General features: G+C 29.5%; 2 protein-coding genes across 10 annotated transcripts in view; one reads left to right on the forward strand and one right to left on the reverse strand.

The window, feature by feature from the left end:
* Positions 1 to 18565, reverse strand: part of LOC127708661 (ankyrin repeat domain-containing protein 50-like) — a 267995-nt gene that overhangs the window by 163374 nt on the left and 86056 nt on the right. The gene's annotated exons all lie outside the window — the stretch shown is intronic.
* Positions 1 to 18565, forward strand: part of LOC127708634 (polycystin-1-like) — a 91569-nt gene that overhangs the window by 18534 nt on the left and 54470 nt on the right. For 4 of the 6 annotated variants that reach the window (XM_052213659.1, XM_052213661.1, XM_052213660.1 and 1 more), the window contains exons 3-9: positions 7961 to 8032; positions 9215 to 9286; positions 10864 to 10935; positions 13092 to 13163; positions 15053 to 15121; positions 16092 to 16169; positions 17740 to 17811. In XM_052213659.1, the coding sequence (XP_052069619.1) occupies positions 7961 to 8032; positions 9215 to 9286; positions 10864 to 10935; positions 13092 to 13163; positions 15053 to 15121; positions 16092 to 16169; positions 17740 to 17811 (507 nt within the window). The remainder of the gene's footprint in view (positions 1 to 7960; positions 8033 to 9214; positions 9287 to 10863; positions 10936 to 13091; positions 13164 to 15052; positions 15122 to 16091; positions 16170 to 17739; positions 17812 to 18565) is intronic. The other 2 variants (XM_052213664.1, XM_052213663.1) reach the window with 2 other exon arrangements.

Raw genomic sequence — 18565 nt, forward strand, 5'->3', positions numbered from 1 at the left:
CCATGCATGGTTCTATTGTGCAGGATAGTGTTTTATGGACTAAGTAACTTATTCACTTACTTAAGACAGTTTTAAAGGGTTGAATAAGTTTTATTTGTTTGTGAATTTGCCATTAGCTAATACTCTTATTTTGGAAACAACAGTCCTCCAAAATTTTAACTCCCATTCAGGTATAAAAATAGTTTTATTTTCAAATTCAACGTTAGATGTTTGTATACCACACCATTTACTCTATTAAAGTTTTACATTTTAAACATTTCCCTATCCAAATACTTGAAAATACAGAGTTTTAATAATAATACCTATATTTTTTAGAGATTATTTTATATTACAAATAAAAGGAGAATGTGTCCATGGGACACAGATGATGCCCCCACTTGCATATAACCTTATAAAGGGACATAACTAGAGAACTGTAAAAGTGACGCCACCCTAATTTTAACTTGATCAGTGTTTTGTGGTAATAAGCATTGTGTATAAGTTTCATAACAGTTGGTTGAAGCAAACTTAAGTTAGAGAACGGAATCGAAAAATTCAGCAATTTTCCATTTGAAAAGGGGCATAACTCTAGAACGGTTAAAGTGACACCACCCAAATTCAAACTTGATCTGTGTTTTGTGGTAATAAGCATTGTATATATTGTCATAACATTTGGTTGAGGCAAACTAAAGTTAGAGAACGGAAACTAATTTTGGGACGTACATGTCCGTCTGTACGTTTGTCCCGAAATTGGTTTCCATTCTCTAACTTTAGTTTGCCTGAACCAAATGTTATGAAACTCATACACAATACTCATTTCCACGAAACACAGATCAAGTTTGAATTTGAGTGGCGTCACTTTTACTGTTCTTGAGTTATGGCCCTTTGTAACGTTATATGCAAGTAGGGGCATCATCTGTGTCCCATGGACACATTCTCCATTTATTTATAACAACATTGATAGTAAATGAAGCTTACATTTTTTTTTGAAATTTAGGACTTTCGGTTCAGATCTGAAAATTTTTAATGATGAAGATCAGCGGTTCTTTTTATAAAACATCTTTAAGATTAAAAATACTCGTAAGTCATACACATTTCAGTATAACTTACGATCGATTTTTTGTGAAAAGAGTTGCTGTCTTTTTTGTCTATGGGTTGCATTCACTTTATTGTGTTATCTTCAAGAATTGTAATCAGATGAACATGTGTATAAAATCCCCAATGAAGCTAGTATTAAAGCAAAACAAAAAAATAGAAATTCTTTATACTCATGATCTCTGGTACCACAGATTCCACAATAACATGGTTTTAATATTATTTGCACATTTGGGCAGTTAGAATTTTAAAGTTGCAATTTACAGATTAAGAAGAAAAGTGATGATTATTTGAACTTTATAAGGATGTGATTTATTGGTAGTTTGACTAATTATTTCCTTAAAATCATAAGAAGAGGGCAAGGGTTTATCTAGCGATGTAAATTGGTATACAGTACTATGCATTTAGGAATCGGTATGTTTGGGTAATTGTATGACATGCACAATCTCATTTTAAATAGTCTGAAATAAGGCTTTATTTAATAAAATGAAACTTATTGCTTGATGATCCAGATTTACTGTTAGTTTATTAAAATGGCAGGATAAAGATTTGTCAAGATTTTAGAAAAAAATAGGCTAATGGCTGGCATATATGGCAAAATTATCATACAGCACAACATCTTAAACAAAATAGTTTTTTTTACAATTATATAATACACAGATTCAATGATTAATTATGAAAATTAGATATATTTGAATTCAGAGTCAATTTTGTTCTGAATCATTTTTTTTATTTGTATTAAATAACATCAACTGTACCAATTTTACTGCGCTTGATGCACATTTCGACAATTAATGTCTCTTCAGTGATGCTAAAGGCCTAAATAATTGAAAATTCCATTCCTTATAAAAACGTTGGAAGAGCTGATAAAACCAAGAAAGACCTAAAGTATAGCAAAATCCTGACAGAAAATCAGAGATTTGCATGTGGATTATACATTCCTCAATTTAATATGAGTTCTAAAAAATGTTTAACTCAGGAAATTTCAACCAAACAATATCTGTAATTTAATGCCAGACTGGAGTATTGGCTACTGGGCTAGTAATACCCAGTGGGACTAATAGTCTACTAGCAGAGGTATCAACCTGGAGTTAAAACATTAACAGTATCAATTTTACTGCACCAGATATGCATTTTTACAATTATTGTATCTTCATTGATGCTCAAGGGCTTAATCCTATTCCTAATAAAAAGGTTGAAAAGCTGATAAAACCAAAAAGAACCTTAAGTACAGCAAAATTAGGGCTATAAATTGTACTCTAGTAATAACTTAAAATTTTGATTCATACTTTGAACACATGATTTGAAGCCCCAAGTAATGAGTTGAAAGAAATAATACTATGAATATATATATATATATATTATTATACTTTGATGTCCTTTCATTTAATTACTGGGTATTCAGATAAATCTAATGGGAAAAAGTAAGCTGTATGAAATTTATCTTAACTGCAATCTTTAATACCAAAAAAATTGATACATGTAGTGAAAACAAAAGTTGAAATTTCAAAGGATTTCAGCATGAGATTTAATTAGTTTTAAGTGGTAGATCACCATAACCTGTAAAATAACTTTTGTTTTAGTCTGTATTTACTTATATTGAATCGACACAATATAAAATACAAAATGGTGTTTAAGTTCCATATAAAAAAAACCTGGAGTTTTATTATTAAATGTCAGCAAAAGGAAAAAAAATCCATAATATTTGATTAGTAAACATTATTAATGCATATCTTTTTGATTTTAAGGTGGGGGTCTCAGTCGGAACTTTAGCCTAAATGTTTTGATCCTTAGTTTAATATAATCAATAACTTGAACAAATAAAGTAAAGATCTAAACATTAATGTATTATGCATTACGGAGTGCTGTCATGGTACACTAAAAGGTGTTGAAAAATTACTAATCAGAAAAGTAAAAATCTCTTCAAATACATGCTGTACTTTGTATTCAACAGTATTTGATTAGTTTTTTAAGTGACAGACATGTAATGTAAAAAGTGGATTGAGTGTTGTGGCTAATCGACTAGTTACCTTTTGGTGAAGTTTTAAGTCCATTTTAAAGGCTTTTATTTTTGACTTGCTAATAGATGCTAAATTATTGAAACCTTAAACTTTTTGTTCTGTGCCAACAGTGTTATTTAATGCATTTACCTACAGTAAAGTCTGTTAATTCATTCATCCTACAAATCTGTTGGTTTTGTCGACATAACATCAAATGAAAAGACTTGTTGGACGATCAGAATTAAGTGCTGTTTTTTTTTTATATCCGAAAAGGACAGTTTGCTGTTTATATTTTTTTATACATTTTATTACACAGCTGATTATTACAACCTTGAAAAACTAGAGAGTGGTGATCTATATAGGCAGCAAAGCTTGTTTACTTTAAATAATAAAGATTGAATTATGGCTCTGTTATTTCTATAGTCCTAGATTGTTTTGACATCTGACTGTCTTTTTTAGGACTTGCTAGGGTGTAAGGCACACACACATCAGTCCCAAAATAGGCTGCCAGAGCAATTTCGGGACTACATGGAGCCATGATGCTGCATTTCTACAATAAGCCTATAAGCATGATAAGTTATAACATCATAAAGATAAACACAAATGAGCAAATCTATTTATAATTTCTGATATGTAATTTTGAATAAATACCAACTAAGATCATATAAACCCTCATGACAAGTACCATTTGGTATGAGTAATTAAAAAAATGTAGGTCGATAAAAATGATATGAATGTCAAGATTTGATTTTCGCAAGATCAATATAGCAGATTGTAAGATAGTATGAGAAGGATTTAAATTATGTCTAAAATCAATGTTAAAAGTCTTAGTCCAAAACCTTTATTGGTAATAAAATCAAACTAAGTTCAATGATATTACTAATGACTTAAGATTTAACCCAGTCTTATATTGTTTACAACTTTATCATCGGTATTGAGAAAACACCTGAATCAGGCCGAAGTTTATGCAAAATCTATATTTACATTTCTTCTAGGTCCTTTTAATAAAAGTTATAATTTGTCAATTATGTCATTCTTGAACTTGATATTAAATTTGAAACCAGTTCTAATATAAATCAGTAGGTTTGATGAAGGAAATTTTGAAACTTTTTTTCATTATAATTATATACAATAAAATTGAAAAGCTTTAATGTTGAAATTCTTAAAGGAACATAAACTTATATTTAAGCATTAGTTCAACTAGCTCTTTTTATTTTATTTTGTAAAATTATATTTTATTTTAATTTCACTGCATTTTCACCTTCAAATTCTTCAATAAACTGTGATTTGTGAGAATATTTGTAGACATTTGAATGTATAATATCATTTTAAGCATTACAGTTCTGTTTTTTGTAAGGTCAGCCATTCTGTTTGCCATATTTTACCTTCCATTCTCTAGGCAGTATTTGACCAATACTTGACATGTTTTAGAAGGATAAATGTTGATTTATCCTTGTAGGTAGCTAACGATTTCTTGAGGAAATCTAATTACATGTTCTTTGGTCCAGATTTGTGATAACTAGTGAAATAGAATGTCATGCTTCAAAGGTTTCAGTCAGCCTTTAGTCGAGGGAATTCCTGTTTTTAAATCTTTAGTCTACTTTTCTGAGAATGTGATGAAAGCAGCAGTATTGCTACAATGAATTCGGTCAGACCTGAGGGATAATGACTTTAACAAGGATGCAAAATTATTCTATTTTATTGTATGGCTTATAATAGAGACTAGTTTAGATTAATGAGTAAGGATCAGGGATGACAACAAGTCTATATTTTGTCCAATTTTTGTCAAAATATTTCAGTATTGGCATATTAATTTAAACAATATTTTATTCAGTGAATCAAATCATGCAATACAAGATCATACACTACTAACAAATAGGATCCAGAAACAAGCAACATTGTTTACCTTAATCTGTTTCCAAAAAATAGAGGACATGCAAAATTATGAATACTTCTTGATGCACGCTCTGTTAAAATTGAATATATTGAAGAAAAAAAGTTTGATTATATTGTAAATTGAGAGAAAAGAAGAATTTAACATTTTTGCTCCAAATAGTAGCAGAGTACCACGATATACACTATAAAAATAACCCATAAGTTTTTTTAGCCACTTGTATTTGTATAGTAAAATGGACGATTGCAGGATTTACTGAAATTTTGATTGTTTAGAGTATGAACACCCACATGTCTACATGAATAGTCTTGCCAAAAAAAATCATTTATTAAGATATTTTGTGAGGCAACTGTGGAGTAGGACTAATATAAATAAAAATAGATTTGTGTTATATATAGTTGTATATAGTTTTGTAATAATTATCTCCAATGACCGAATACTCTATCTTTATAAGGTAGACAATTTGAATGATGTTATTAAACCAAATTTAAGTAATTTGAAGCTATTTTTTTTAGTTATCTGGTCATATTTCTCTTTTTTTACCATCTTTTAACAACAAATCTGTAAGTAATACCAATGAATATAGATGAGAAAGAATGCAAACCTTAACCTTTAAAAATAAAAATAAATAATTGTTTTCAAAGTATGTGACAAATATATAAAATAAAAATAAAATAAAATAAAATATAATTGTTTACAAATATATTATACACCTCCAAATATTTCTGATATTGGATTATGGTTTTTTGTCCTGTTACCTAAATCTACATATAGCTCAATTACACAGCAATCCAATGACACAAAATAAACAAAACAATCTAGATAAAATTGAGAATGGAAATGGGGAATGTGTCGAAGAGACAACAACTCGACCAAAGAGCAGAAAACAGCCCAAGGTCACCAATGGGTCTTCAACACAGCCAGAAAATTCTGCATCTGGAGGCAGGCTTCAGCTGTCTTCACACAGTATTCAACAAGTGTCTATACAGTATGCAAAGATCTTAATTCGAGTCTTAGAAAAATTGTGAATAAGTTTTTCAGAGAATATAAATAATTTCCTATCGGACAACAAGCATTAAGATATATTAAATAACTAAAGACATTACCACTAACTCTAGGTTCTTTCACAAAACCTCTTACAACACAAATGTATTGTAAGTTATACTGAAGTGTTCATGACTTACAAGATTTTTTTTTTCGTAGTATTTTTTCAAATGAGTCGCTGACATGAGGTTAAACTATTTTTTTCTAGGTCTCAACCCATTATTAAAAAGACCTGAATTTAGTGCATATCTTAGTTAGTTACAAGACAAACATGTTGATAACTTTTCCATGACAGATTTATTTAGTAAGTCTATACCTTGTACATTGTAAATTTTCATCTAAATCCATTCAGATTAGATAAGTCAGAAATAATCTTGTGTTGGCTGTTTTTTTTAATATCATTTATAAAAATGATTAATTAATTGTAAATAGTAGGTTCCATGAAATGTAACTTCCTGTTTCTTTTTCAAAGATCCAATTGTCAGAATCTATTGGAGAAATTTGAACCAAAGTTAAAGTTGACTTGAGTCATACTAAGGGGTTCTACCTAAGATTTCTGTCTAATGATCATTGTTAGCTGAATAATATTTTCATGTTGAAATGAAATAAAAATCAAGAAAGTGGAAACAGGCAAAATATTGTTTTAATGTCTACTCCTGTTTGTTATGATATTATTTTTTTTTATAAGTAACTACTGATGGTATATATTAGTAAAAGGAAATTTTGTTTATAATAATAATAATAATAAATTCTTTATTTAAAGAGGGTAAACTCAGTTAGTTACAATAAACTAATCTTCCCTGAGGCCCTCACATACAAATTACAATACAATAAAAAAACAGATATTTACACATAGTTAATTTACAGTCAATTAGTTCAATGTAATATTACTAACATGATAAGATATAAGGCTGTTCAAGATGTACATGTAGTCAAAAAATCAAATACAAATATAAATAATGAATATACAAATACATTGCAGAAAACATAATCTTATCAGGACTGTGTTAAGTACTTCTTGATACTTTGTTTAAAAGTATAAGTGTTTTGAGCTTTACGCATACTGTAAATTCAGATTTTGCTGATGTTTTTATGAGTGCTAAAGAAAAGCGATGGTATAGGTGTCACAAAAGATTCAACTCACATTTTAATTTTTATATCATCACTTGTATGCAGTATTTTGTGAAAGTGCGATAATTAATGCATGCAAAAATTTCTGAATTTACAGTATATGCCAATGAGACAACAACCAAACATTTTTACATGAGTTTACTGTACTGTAAATTCAGATTTTGCTGATGTTTTTATGAGTGCTAAAGAAAAGCGATGGTATAGGTGTCACAAAAGATTCAACTCACATTTTAATTTTTATATCATCACTTGTATGCAGTATTTTGTGAAAGTGCGATAATTAATGCATGCAAAAATTTCTGAATTTACAGTATATGCCAATGAGACAACAACCAAACATTTTTACATGAGTTTACTGTACTGTAAATTCAGATTTTGCTGATGTTTTTATGAGTGCTAAAGAAAAGCGATGGTATAGGTGTCACAAAAGATTCAACTCACATTTTAATTTTTATATCATCACTTGTATGCAGTATTTTGTGAAAGTGCGATAATTAATGCATGCAAAAATTTCTGAATTTACAGTATATGCCAATGAGACAACAACCAAACATCACACAAAACTAAAGCCATCTAGTACCGGTAGTCAAGATACTGTATTCAACAATAGATAAGGGGAAGTATTTAGGGTAAAGTATAGGCTAATGCCTTCATCATAAAGAATTGTAAAGAGGAGGGATTAGGTCTTCTTGGAGCTTTTTGTTGTATTTAGTTTTAAATATTGTATTTTTTCATTTATCTTAGTGATAATTACATGTTGTATATAATTTTTATTGGGGCCAATAATATATTTTAATGTTTCTATTCTATTTTTCAGTGATCTGAGTGATAATAATATAACTTCTATTGGTGCCAATGATTTATCATTTTTGACGAACCTGGAGGAATTGTAAGTACTCTGACATATACTTTTCTTGTTAGAAAATGCTGATATGGAGCTACAGTGTCATTTACAGGCATACACACTAACACACACAACATGAAAATCCAACTAAGGATTATTTCAATGTTTCATAGAACAAAACAAATTTGAATAAAAAGTGGTAAATGATCACACTAATAACCAATAAACATCTAGAGGTCAACGTCTGCATTAATGACAATCACCTCAAATCTAAAAAGTCAGGAATAAATAAAACAAGCTGTTAACATGATCAAAGATCTGTAATGAACACCAAATTCTCCAAATAACCAAAAATATTTGGATTTAACAGGAGAAAACCCACTGACTGCTGGATTTTGCATTGTATGAACCAGCTATCATTGAAAGTGATTTTAAATGATTTGTTTCATATAATATTACCTCATTTAAGTCAAACGTAAATAGATAAAAAAGAAACGCATAGCAAAAATTTTGTAGCTTATAGATTTTAACTTCTATGTCATTTGGTCTCTGGTGGAGAGGAGTTGTCTCATTTGGGTGCTGTTTCAGGAGTTGGCGGCAGTGGCATCAGCAGTGTATTAGTTTGGGATTAGGTCAGTTTATGGGGATCCACTAGTGGTGGGTCAATGATATTTGGTATGCAGTTTTATTAGCATTGGCACATCTCATTTCCATGGAGATTACTTGACATATCTCTGTGTCAACAGTTTATTTGCATTAATAATCTACCGTTCTGTTCACTAAAGACTAAAAATGAGTATATCAAGAAGTTAACTCTGGTCTCTAGTGGATCTCATTGGCAATCATACCAAATACTTTTAAAATTTTTTATATTACACGATATCATCTCTGAGATTGTGTGCAGTAATTGAAAGCAAGTATTAAGCAGTTTATAAGGCATGATAAAATTATGCCTTCGTTTTTGTAATATCATCTGCTGTTCTTTTAAATAGATGTTATATTTCATAAACTATGTAGAAAAATAACCCAGATCATTTGAAAAGTCCATAGTCATTTTTTTCTTAAAATTCAAATATGGAAACAAACAAAAATATTTGTTTTGCAGCTGTATGGATGAGTGAATTAAATCAAGCATTCTAATATCAGCCACTGGACTCCCAAATATATTAGGAGCAGCATAATAGTATAAAAGGTTATGATGACATGTAACATTTTTGTGTATTTCAGATACCTACAGGGGAATAATATAAACAGTATTCATTCAAATGCTTTTCATGATACTAGTGATTTGATAACTATGTAAGTATAGACGTATAACAGACTGGCTTAATAGTTCATTATGTTTTATTCACAGCTTTATCATTGATGGATCCCTCTAAATATTACTGATGAGTTTGATTCTACAAACCTAACAAACACTCCCAATGTCATTGGTTTGTCTGATTCACATTTAGAGTTTGATTCTGTGGTAGAAAATATATTGAATTGTCACATTAGTTTCTGCAGTTTAACCTTACTTCTATTTTGTCAGAAACATATAAAAGCAAGCACATGTCATGTAACACCGGTGCATTATAAGTAGAACACACAGGTGAGTAAAATAGGTGTACATAAAAAATTAGATCATTGATTAGGTTATGGTTAAGAGTTTACTAGGCTGTTGCACATTTTGTATGTAGTGAAGCTGTGACAAATGCATGACATACACAGAAATTAAATGTTTTCAGTTGCTCTGTGGGTAACTTCAGTATTAATCAATATTCATCTAATTCAAATACAAATTCAGAGAAGAAAATCTGCACATTTTATAGGTGAACAATTGCATGTTGATAGTATTTTCTCATTTTTCTCAGATCATATAGATTTGTACAATAATTACCTATATTTGGTAAAATCACATGACTGATTTGTTACATGTTAACTTACATATTGCATAAATAACATTTTATAATTCATGAACATCTTATTTTGTACCAATTTCTTAAATATTTTGTTTTAGCAACGGTGGCAGTTATAAATAAAGTGCCTTAAGCATTATTCCAGAATCAAATATATGATTAATAAAATAATTAAATACGAATATATACATAAAACTAGAAACATAATGGCTAAAATACCCAAAGCATGAAACAATATAAGAATCGTTTACAAAGATGTGGGTAAACATTAACAAGACAGCAACCAAAAGACAAAGATAACAAAGACATCTATAGAGCAATTTACAAGTCTTCATCAATAGACAGGTGTCTAAAAATGTCAAGATCTAGATCGTACAGAGTCTATACAAGTTATGAATGAATTTAACAGAAACAATCAAAGGTCTGCCATCAACACCCAATTCTCCAAGTAATGGAAAACATAAGGATCTGACATTCAACAACTTCTGCAGTGGTCCCTGACTAGGGACACAGGCACATGAAAGTGTGGCGGGTTTATCTAGTTTGTTGAGATTTCACCCTCTTATCAGTTTCTTATAACCTTCATACACCTCATATAAAAAACTAAAATAATGCTCTACTGGTTTAAAGAATGTAAAGATTATGGTATAAGTGAATGGGGCATATGAAGTTTCCTTTATCCATCCTTGTATGTATTCTTGGAAATGTAACAGGTGAATAGACTTATGTTTTTGCCTTGCCTGTGAAGATGTTCAACTAGGTCACCAGACATATCTCTGTGTCATTCTTTTTCTTGTAGTTATTGATAAATAATGAGACAAATATCCTTAGAAGAATTTTAGATTTTAGTTTTCTAGGATTAAGTTTGATTTAATATATGATTACTGTGTAAATGGATTTAAGGTCTACTTGATTTTTACGAGGACAAAATGATCAAGCAGGTAGACTATTTGAGTTTTAATCACTTGTTTTCCACAGAAACTTGTCAGATAATCCTATTGCAACCCTTGAAGATGATTTGTTTAAAAAGACCAAGAAATTCGAAACAGTGTAAGTCTTCATTTGGTTTATTTCTGGTATTAACTTTATACAATTTTATTTTCTTGTCAATTTTATCTTGTATTAAAACTGGCTTTCTATGTACATGTAAATAACTTCTTTTTCAGAAGTAGGGCCATGTTACAAAAAATCAATAATAAATCTAGGTCATGTGTTTGGAACATGCCACACTCTTTGCACCTAGAAGAATCAGAACTTTTCAGACAGGGATTTCTAGGTGGCCTATTTTAAAGGAAAACCCCTGACCCTATCCAGTATACCTTTGTTTTTGATTTGCTGTCTATACTATGCACCCTTCTCTTAGTTGACACACTTTTAAGATCTAACCTATTGATACAATTTTAACCTTTTTCTTTATGTGCCTTTATATTTTCTAGTGGACATTAAGCAACAATAATCAATCAAGTAATAAAAAAATGCATGGATATCATGGAATCATAAATTGTTTTTTCTAGGATACTAGATGACATTAAACATATTAGCTTTATAGCCTTATTTCACTATTATGTTCAATCTGATTAAAAAACAGATCCTATGTTCAAGCTTTGTTTACAAGGATCTAACAACACTCCATTTCTCTTTCTGTTTTAAAGAACTTTTCGGGATCCTCTAGTTTTGTCGTAATGATACACACCTTCCATAATTTGGAGGCTGAAATTTCATTGGCTGATTTAACAATCACCAGAACAGAAAGTAGAATGGAATGTTGTCAGATCCTTGTAAGCGAAGCGTGGACACAGGATCTGTATTTTAATAAGATTAATTGTATTATGCTACCAGTTGAGATTAGAAAAATTTAACTCAAATTATTGTTTTATTTTAGATTTATCTGAATTATATTTTTTACCCCTCTTTATCTTAGTAGTAAATCATTTAACAGCATAAGTAACCATCTTCAGATCAAAAAATATCTCATTTTGTTTGTCACAGTTATATAAAATGAACAAAAAATTAAAGATTGATAATGGCCCTTCATTGACATGCTTCATATTGATATACATTTGTCTGTAAAATTAACAATATATACAAAACTGCTTTGATTAGTTTTAACACAGTGTATAGACTGATGGAAAAAGCAAGTTCTGCATTGATTTTAATGTTGTCTGAATTGTCATTTTGAATTATAGATGAATTTAAATATAAAATAAGTGATGGTTATTTATCCCTTCAAAACAGTTTCAATGCAAAACACTAAATTATTGTCGTGTCCTATCAATTAATTTGGATGCATAGTTGCATGGGTGTTTTATAATAACAAAACCAAACTGATGAAACACTAGATAAGTGTCTGGTCCTATTAGGCAATATGAGATGCAGAATGGATGTTTTATAATAACCAAATTTAATTGCTGAAACTCTAAATTAGTGTGGGGTCCTATCAGGCAATATGTGATGCATAGATCATAGGTGTTTTATAATTACAAAAATTCAAATTCAACCAATTAGGTTAACATCCTGTTTCATTTTGATTATTTACAATTTTTTGTTCCAGAGTCAAGCCACTTAAATCATCTTATATTTCATAAAATTAATGGCAAAGGATGTAGCATGCACTGATTATTTAATGTAGATAGAGATTTTTTCTAGTGTTTTTATTTAGATCAACTAATGCTTAATTTGTGAAAAGTTCACACACTATTAAAGTTTTATCAGTAGTCATAATAAGGTATATAGAAAAAGTTTAATTGGTTTCTTATGTGTACTTAATAAACATCTTCAAATAAGGTTGTTCATAGTCTGTAGCTAATCATTAAAATAATGTAACATTTATATCAATCTGTATGTTGTATTTTACTTTGCTTTTTTCACTAATCTGTAAAGTGACTAGTTCAAGTCTATATCATTTCAAGAGGCTTTATTGTTGCACCTAACATAGCAGATGTTAATATTTGTTAACTGTAAATATACTAATAGTGTTCTTTATTTTGATTAAGTGTTACTGGTATAAAGTATTAATCCTAACTGGAATTTTGATGAAGTAAATTATTGGACAACTTACATAGGTATTTTATACTAATCTTACAATGTAAAATTGAAGTCTTCTCTTTCATACTATTTCCCAAAAAGGGTCCCTTCCCCGTCCTATGTGGTTGGGAATAGATTTTTGATCATAAGATTGATTTTCCATGTTTTTTTTTTATTTTCAGAAACCTTAGCCATACACAGTTATCAACACTTCCAGATGATCTTTTTCAAGATGTTAAATGCTTGAAAAATTTGTAAGTAGTTTGTGTGGATTGAAGTATTACAACTGTCTTAACTGTATACTGTGGATTCACTTATTTACGTGGATACCAATTTTCGGGAATATTTGATTTTTTGGTTTTGCAAAATTCTGCATACAAATCTGTACTTTGTTGAACATTTTAATTTGTGGTTCACCTGATCCCACAAAATCCACCAAAAATTGGTATACTGTCAATAATATTGAATCCACAGTAGTGGAATCATTTGTGTGAGAAGTCAAGTCAGTATGTTGCTTTTTCGATTAAATATATAAGCTTTCTTTGGTGCATAGTTTATTGAAGATTAGTTTTCTTTATCCATTTTAAAATAAGTTGTCTCAGGATTAGCAAAATTTATGCCGTTTGGTAAATGTAAATTTCTTTATTGAGCTAGCATTTAGAAAATGTTAACTTTAATATATAAATGAATAGACATATAGGGGATGAGACAGCAACCAAGTATCTCATGGCAACCACAATTAATAGTTGTCACCAAATGGTCAAATGATCATGAAAATATCATTCATAGAAAGCATGTCAGTTTAATAAAAAAATGGTCTTCAACACTTCCAAGTATTTATGTTTGATATTACAAAACTATGGTCTTTTAAAACACTTCCAAGTAGTCATGTTTGCTTTTACAAAACTATGGTCTTTAACACTTCCAAGTAGTCATGTTTGCTATTACAAAACTATGGTCTTTTAAAACACTTCCAAGTAGTCATGTTTGCTATTACAAAACTATGGTCTTTTAAAACACTTCCAAGTAGTCATGTTTGCTATTACAAAACTATGGTCTTTTAAAACACTTCCAAGTAGTCATGTTTGCTATTACAAAACTATGGTCTTTAACACTTCTAAGTAGTCATGTTTGCTATTACAAAACTATGGTCTTTTAAAACACTTCCAAATAGTCATGTTTGCTATTACAAAACTATGGTCTTTAACACTTCCAAGAATTCATTTTTGCTATTACAAAACTATGGTCTTCAACACTTCCAAGAATTCATGTTTGCTATTACAAAACTATGGTCTTCAACACTTCCAAGAATTCATGTTTGCTATTACAAAACTTTGGTCTTCAACACTTCCAAGAACTCATTTTTGCTATTACAAAACTATGGTCTTCAACACTTCCAAGAATTCATTTTTGCTATTACAAAACTATGGTCTTCAACACTTCCAAGAATTCATGTTTGCTATTACAAAACTATGGTCTTTAACACTTCCAAGTAGTCATGTTTGCTATTACAAAACTATGGTCTTTAACACTTCTAAGTAGTCATGTTTGCTATTACAAAACTATGGTCTTTTAAAACACTTCCAAATAGTCATGTTTGCTATTACAAAACTATGGTCTTTAACACTTCCAAGAATTCATTTTTGCTATTACAAAACTATGGTCTTCAACACTTCCAAGAATTCATGTTTGCTATTACAAAACTATGGTCTTCAACACTTCCAAGAATTCATGTTTGCTATTACAAAACTATGGTCTTCAACACTTCCAAGAACTCATGTTTGCTATTACAAAACTATGGTCTTCAACACTTCCAAGAATTCATGTTTGCTATTACAAAACTATGGTCTTCAACACTTCCAAGAATTCATGTTTGCTATTACAAATTTTTATCAGATGTACCTTGTTGATATGGTTTTTTTCAACTATGGGTAAAATTCATAGGACATGAACCTGTAGATTTATCTTAATTCCTTCTGTCTTCACTTTAACAATTATGTGTTAATTCCTTCTGTCTTCACTTTAACAATTATGTGTTAATTCCTTCTGTCTTCACTTTAACAATTATGTGTTAATTCCTTCATTTAACACATAAGGGTTTATATCAAATTGTCTAGTCAAAAACAAATTAATTCTTTTTCAGGGATTTAAGCTGGAACAATTTTAGTATTGTTATAGATGTATTCAAAACTTTAAGATGTTTAGAAGTAGTGTAAGTATAATTATCATATAACAATATACCTTTTTTCATCAACAGAGGTTGTCTCCCATTAGCAAGTTATCTGCCATTCATAGCAGTGTACAGTAAGATGCATATTAAATAACATTTTATTCAAAGTAATAGATAGTTTCATCAAATGCAAATACAAATACTTTTTTTAATAATCATGTCAACTTTTATAAGTACACAAAATCATGCTACTGATCAATTACTTGTTATACATGAAGCAGCTCTTGCAAATGGGAGGTAACTTACATGAAATGAAAAAAGTAAATATATTTGAAAATTTTATTCACAGTGAAACCTGTAGTAGATACACTTGGTTTGCAACATAGTATGTTGTTAATGTATTTCATAGAGCTTTTTATTATCATTCAAATCTTAAGTATGAAGTTAGTGGCATTATGAGCACGCAAGCACAGAAAATATATGTTGCCTAATTTTAAGTAGAACAAATTGTAGAAAATGTTTTTAACAAAGGATTAAAGCTTTTTAAGTTAACATAAGAATTTAAACATGATTTCAAAAAGAAGTTTCAATTTACATTCAATGGTAGCAAAGCATGCTGTTATTAATATTTTTGAATCAATCTAAAATTTTGTGTCATTGTTAAATTTGTTTTTTCATTTTATTAATTCAAATTTCTATTTTTATTGGTACTGTTGAATTATTGCTTGAATATTGGTGAATTTTGTTCCCAGTAGACTTTAATATTGCACAAGCTTGCAAGTGCAATATATATTTATGAGGGATACTATTCAACAATGTTCAGGCAATAACCCTTTTATTGTAGAGCTTAAAAACTGTTTTAAACAAATTTTTGTCACTGATGATGTGACTAATTTGAAGTTTTATTTGCACTATTGCAATAGGCTATATTATTGTGTGGTATATGGTATAATATGTAAAAGCCTTTTGAATAAGGATCTGTTTATTATACAAATACATATTGTTTTCACAGTAAGCTCAGAGGAAATGCTTTTGCAACTGTTGGATCTATTCAATTAGATTTTAATGAGTTGAAAAATTTGGTTGAGTTGTAAGTAAACTGATAAAATTGTTCTATGTAGAAATTATCTGACTAAAACAGGTGGTAGTTTTTATTTTTTTCACTTCTCTCCTTTAATTTCCCTTAATCTTGATCTTAATTCTTACTATATTTAGTCTAAGTTCTTTAGCCATTTCATTATTTTCTTAAGAGCAATAAGTGCACAGTAAAATTAATCTACATAGTATTACTGTTAACTTTATGGCATGAATTTTTATATTAGTAGACATTTTTATTTATATTACTTTTTAGAAAGACATTTTCAGTCACAATTTATTTCATTTTAATTAAGCCTTTGACCTATGGGCAAAGTTATGATTCAAGTAGGCTTTTGTTTTGGATTAAGGACTTGATTTTATTTTTGCTTATACCTTTCAGCTTCGTGTTTTTAGTTGACAGAAAGTAGATTGACTTACATCTCTATCTTTTCACTTATTTTGCCTCTATTTTATAAAAAATCCCTTGGAGCGGATACTTATATGTGAAACAGTTATTAACTAACATATTTCTTATAAAATGGTGTATAATATATATATACATAAGGTGTTGGTTATGTTCATTTTTATAAGAAGGAAACAAACCTGTTGTTCATAATCAGTCATTTTTCAGTAGTAAATTAGAACATTTCATTGTATTATCGCATAGATATATAGATTCCACCACTGCAACAAGTGTGTAACGATATTTCTCCACTCAAGAAAGTTAAATTTTAATATTTAAAGCGCGAGGCTTGCCGAGCTTTTTAAATAATTAAAATTTATCTGTTGAGAGTGGAGAAATATCGTAATACACGAGTTATAGTGGTGGAATCTGTTTCTCTAATGATTTTTATCCTTACTTTTCAAAGATTTGCAGAAAGTTGTGTTCTTTATATGTGACGTCATCAGGCATGGTCACCTTTTTTCATGACGCCACAATAGGAAAATTCAGAAGAAACCAAGAAAATTTGACGTCATAATTAAATTTCGACCAATCATTTGCTGAGAACAGACATTTCACTAGTGAGGAGAAATATTTTTCTCACACCGATCAAGAAATGTGAAAATGGCACAAAAATTAGAGAAAAATATTTATATCAGCCCATACTGTTGTCAGGGAAATGGAAGACTATCTTGTACAGAATTTAGAAAACAATACATTTTTGGACAAAGGAAATATTTTGCTTTTTAGGGGTTTATCTGTTCTTTTGAGGTAAAAGGGGTATTAGTAGGATACTGTTTCCATTGGGAAGGCCTAATTGCACCTATTATTCACCTGCATGTTAAAGAAATATCTATTAACATAAATGTATAGTACATTTATTTTACTCCTAATTTTTATATTTCTGATTTTATAATGATAGTAAGTGGAATTATTTTGGAATAATTTTTATTTTAAAAACTATTTCATATAGATTTTGTTATTTTAATTGGAAAGAAATAAAGTGAAAGTTTTAATCTCAGGGTATTAACAAATTTAAGATACCAATTAAAACAGTTGTATAATCCTGTATTTCAGAATGAGTTGAATAGACTGACCTAGATTACTTTGAAATTAATTACAATGTACTATTTCTTTGTAGAGATATTAGCCATAACAAGTTTACCACGTTCCAAACCAATGTATTAAGTTCACTGTCAAGTTTACAAAAATTGTAAGTTAAATATCCCAAAGCTCAATTACTGTTATGGACTGAAAACTCAATACAAAGTAATGCTGACACACACAAAAATTCAAATTCACAAATGATACTTTCAGTTAGAGCACTTCACCTCCCTGGCATCTTCCATAAGTAATGCTGACACACAAAAATTCAAAGTCACAAATGATACTTTCAGTTAGAGCACTTCACCTCCCTGGCATCTTCCATAAGTAAGTCATACAACAAACAAAATAGATGGACAATCCAAGAGATTGCTTTAAAGGCTTAAGAATACTGTAGTCTTTTATAAATCAGCATAACCCCAAAATCAATGAAAATTTTATTCTCCATGAATAATGATGAATCCACTGTATATCTTATGCAGATTTAAATGTCAAATTATTCTTAGGTCAAGTTACTCATTTTCATGCATGCATAAATAGATGTGAATATAAACAACAGGACCAATCAGAGGTGAACTATTTATATACCGGTAGATAAATGAAGACAATAATTCTTAGAAGTTGTTGATGATTTATATTTTGTTTCTGACTCGACAAACCACAAAGTAAATTGTTGCTTTTTCTTTTATCCTTTTAAGATGTTTGGTACACAGAATCCATACATTGCAGGATATCCCAAAAAGTTGTATTTTTGCCTGACAGATATTGAAATGATAATTGGCTAATTTTGTTTATGATAAAGTAACATGCTGGGGACTGTTAAATAACAAAATCAGTGCTCTTCTGAATTCTGCATTTAGGAA

The sequence above is a fragment of the Mytilus californianus genome, unplaced genomic scaffold, assembly GCF_021869535.1.
Source record: "Mytilus californianus isolate M0D057914Y unplaced genomic scaffold, xbMytCali1.0.p SCAF_7, whole genome shotgun sequence".
Classification (NCBI taxonomy): Eukaryota; Metazoa; Mollusca; class Bivalvia; order Mytilida; family Mytilidae; genus Mytilus; species Mytilus californianus.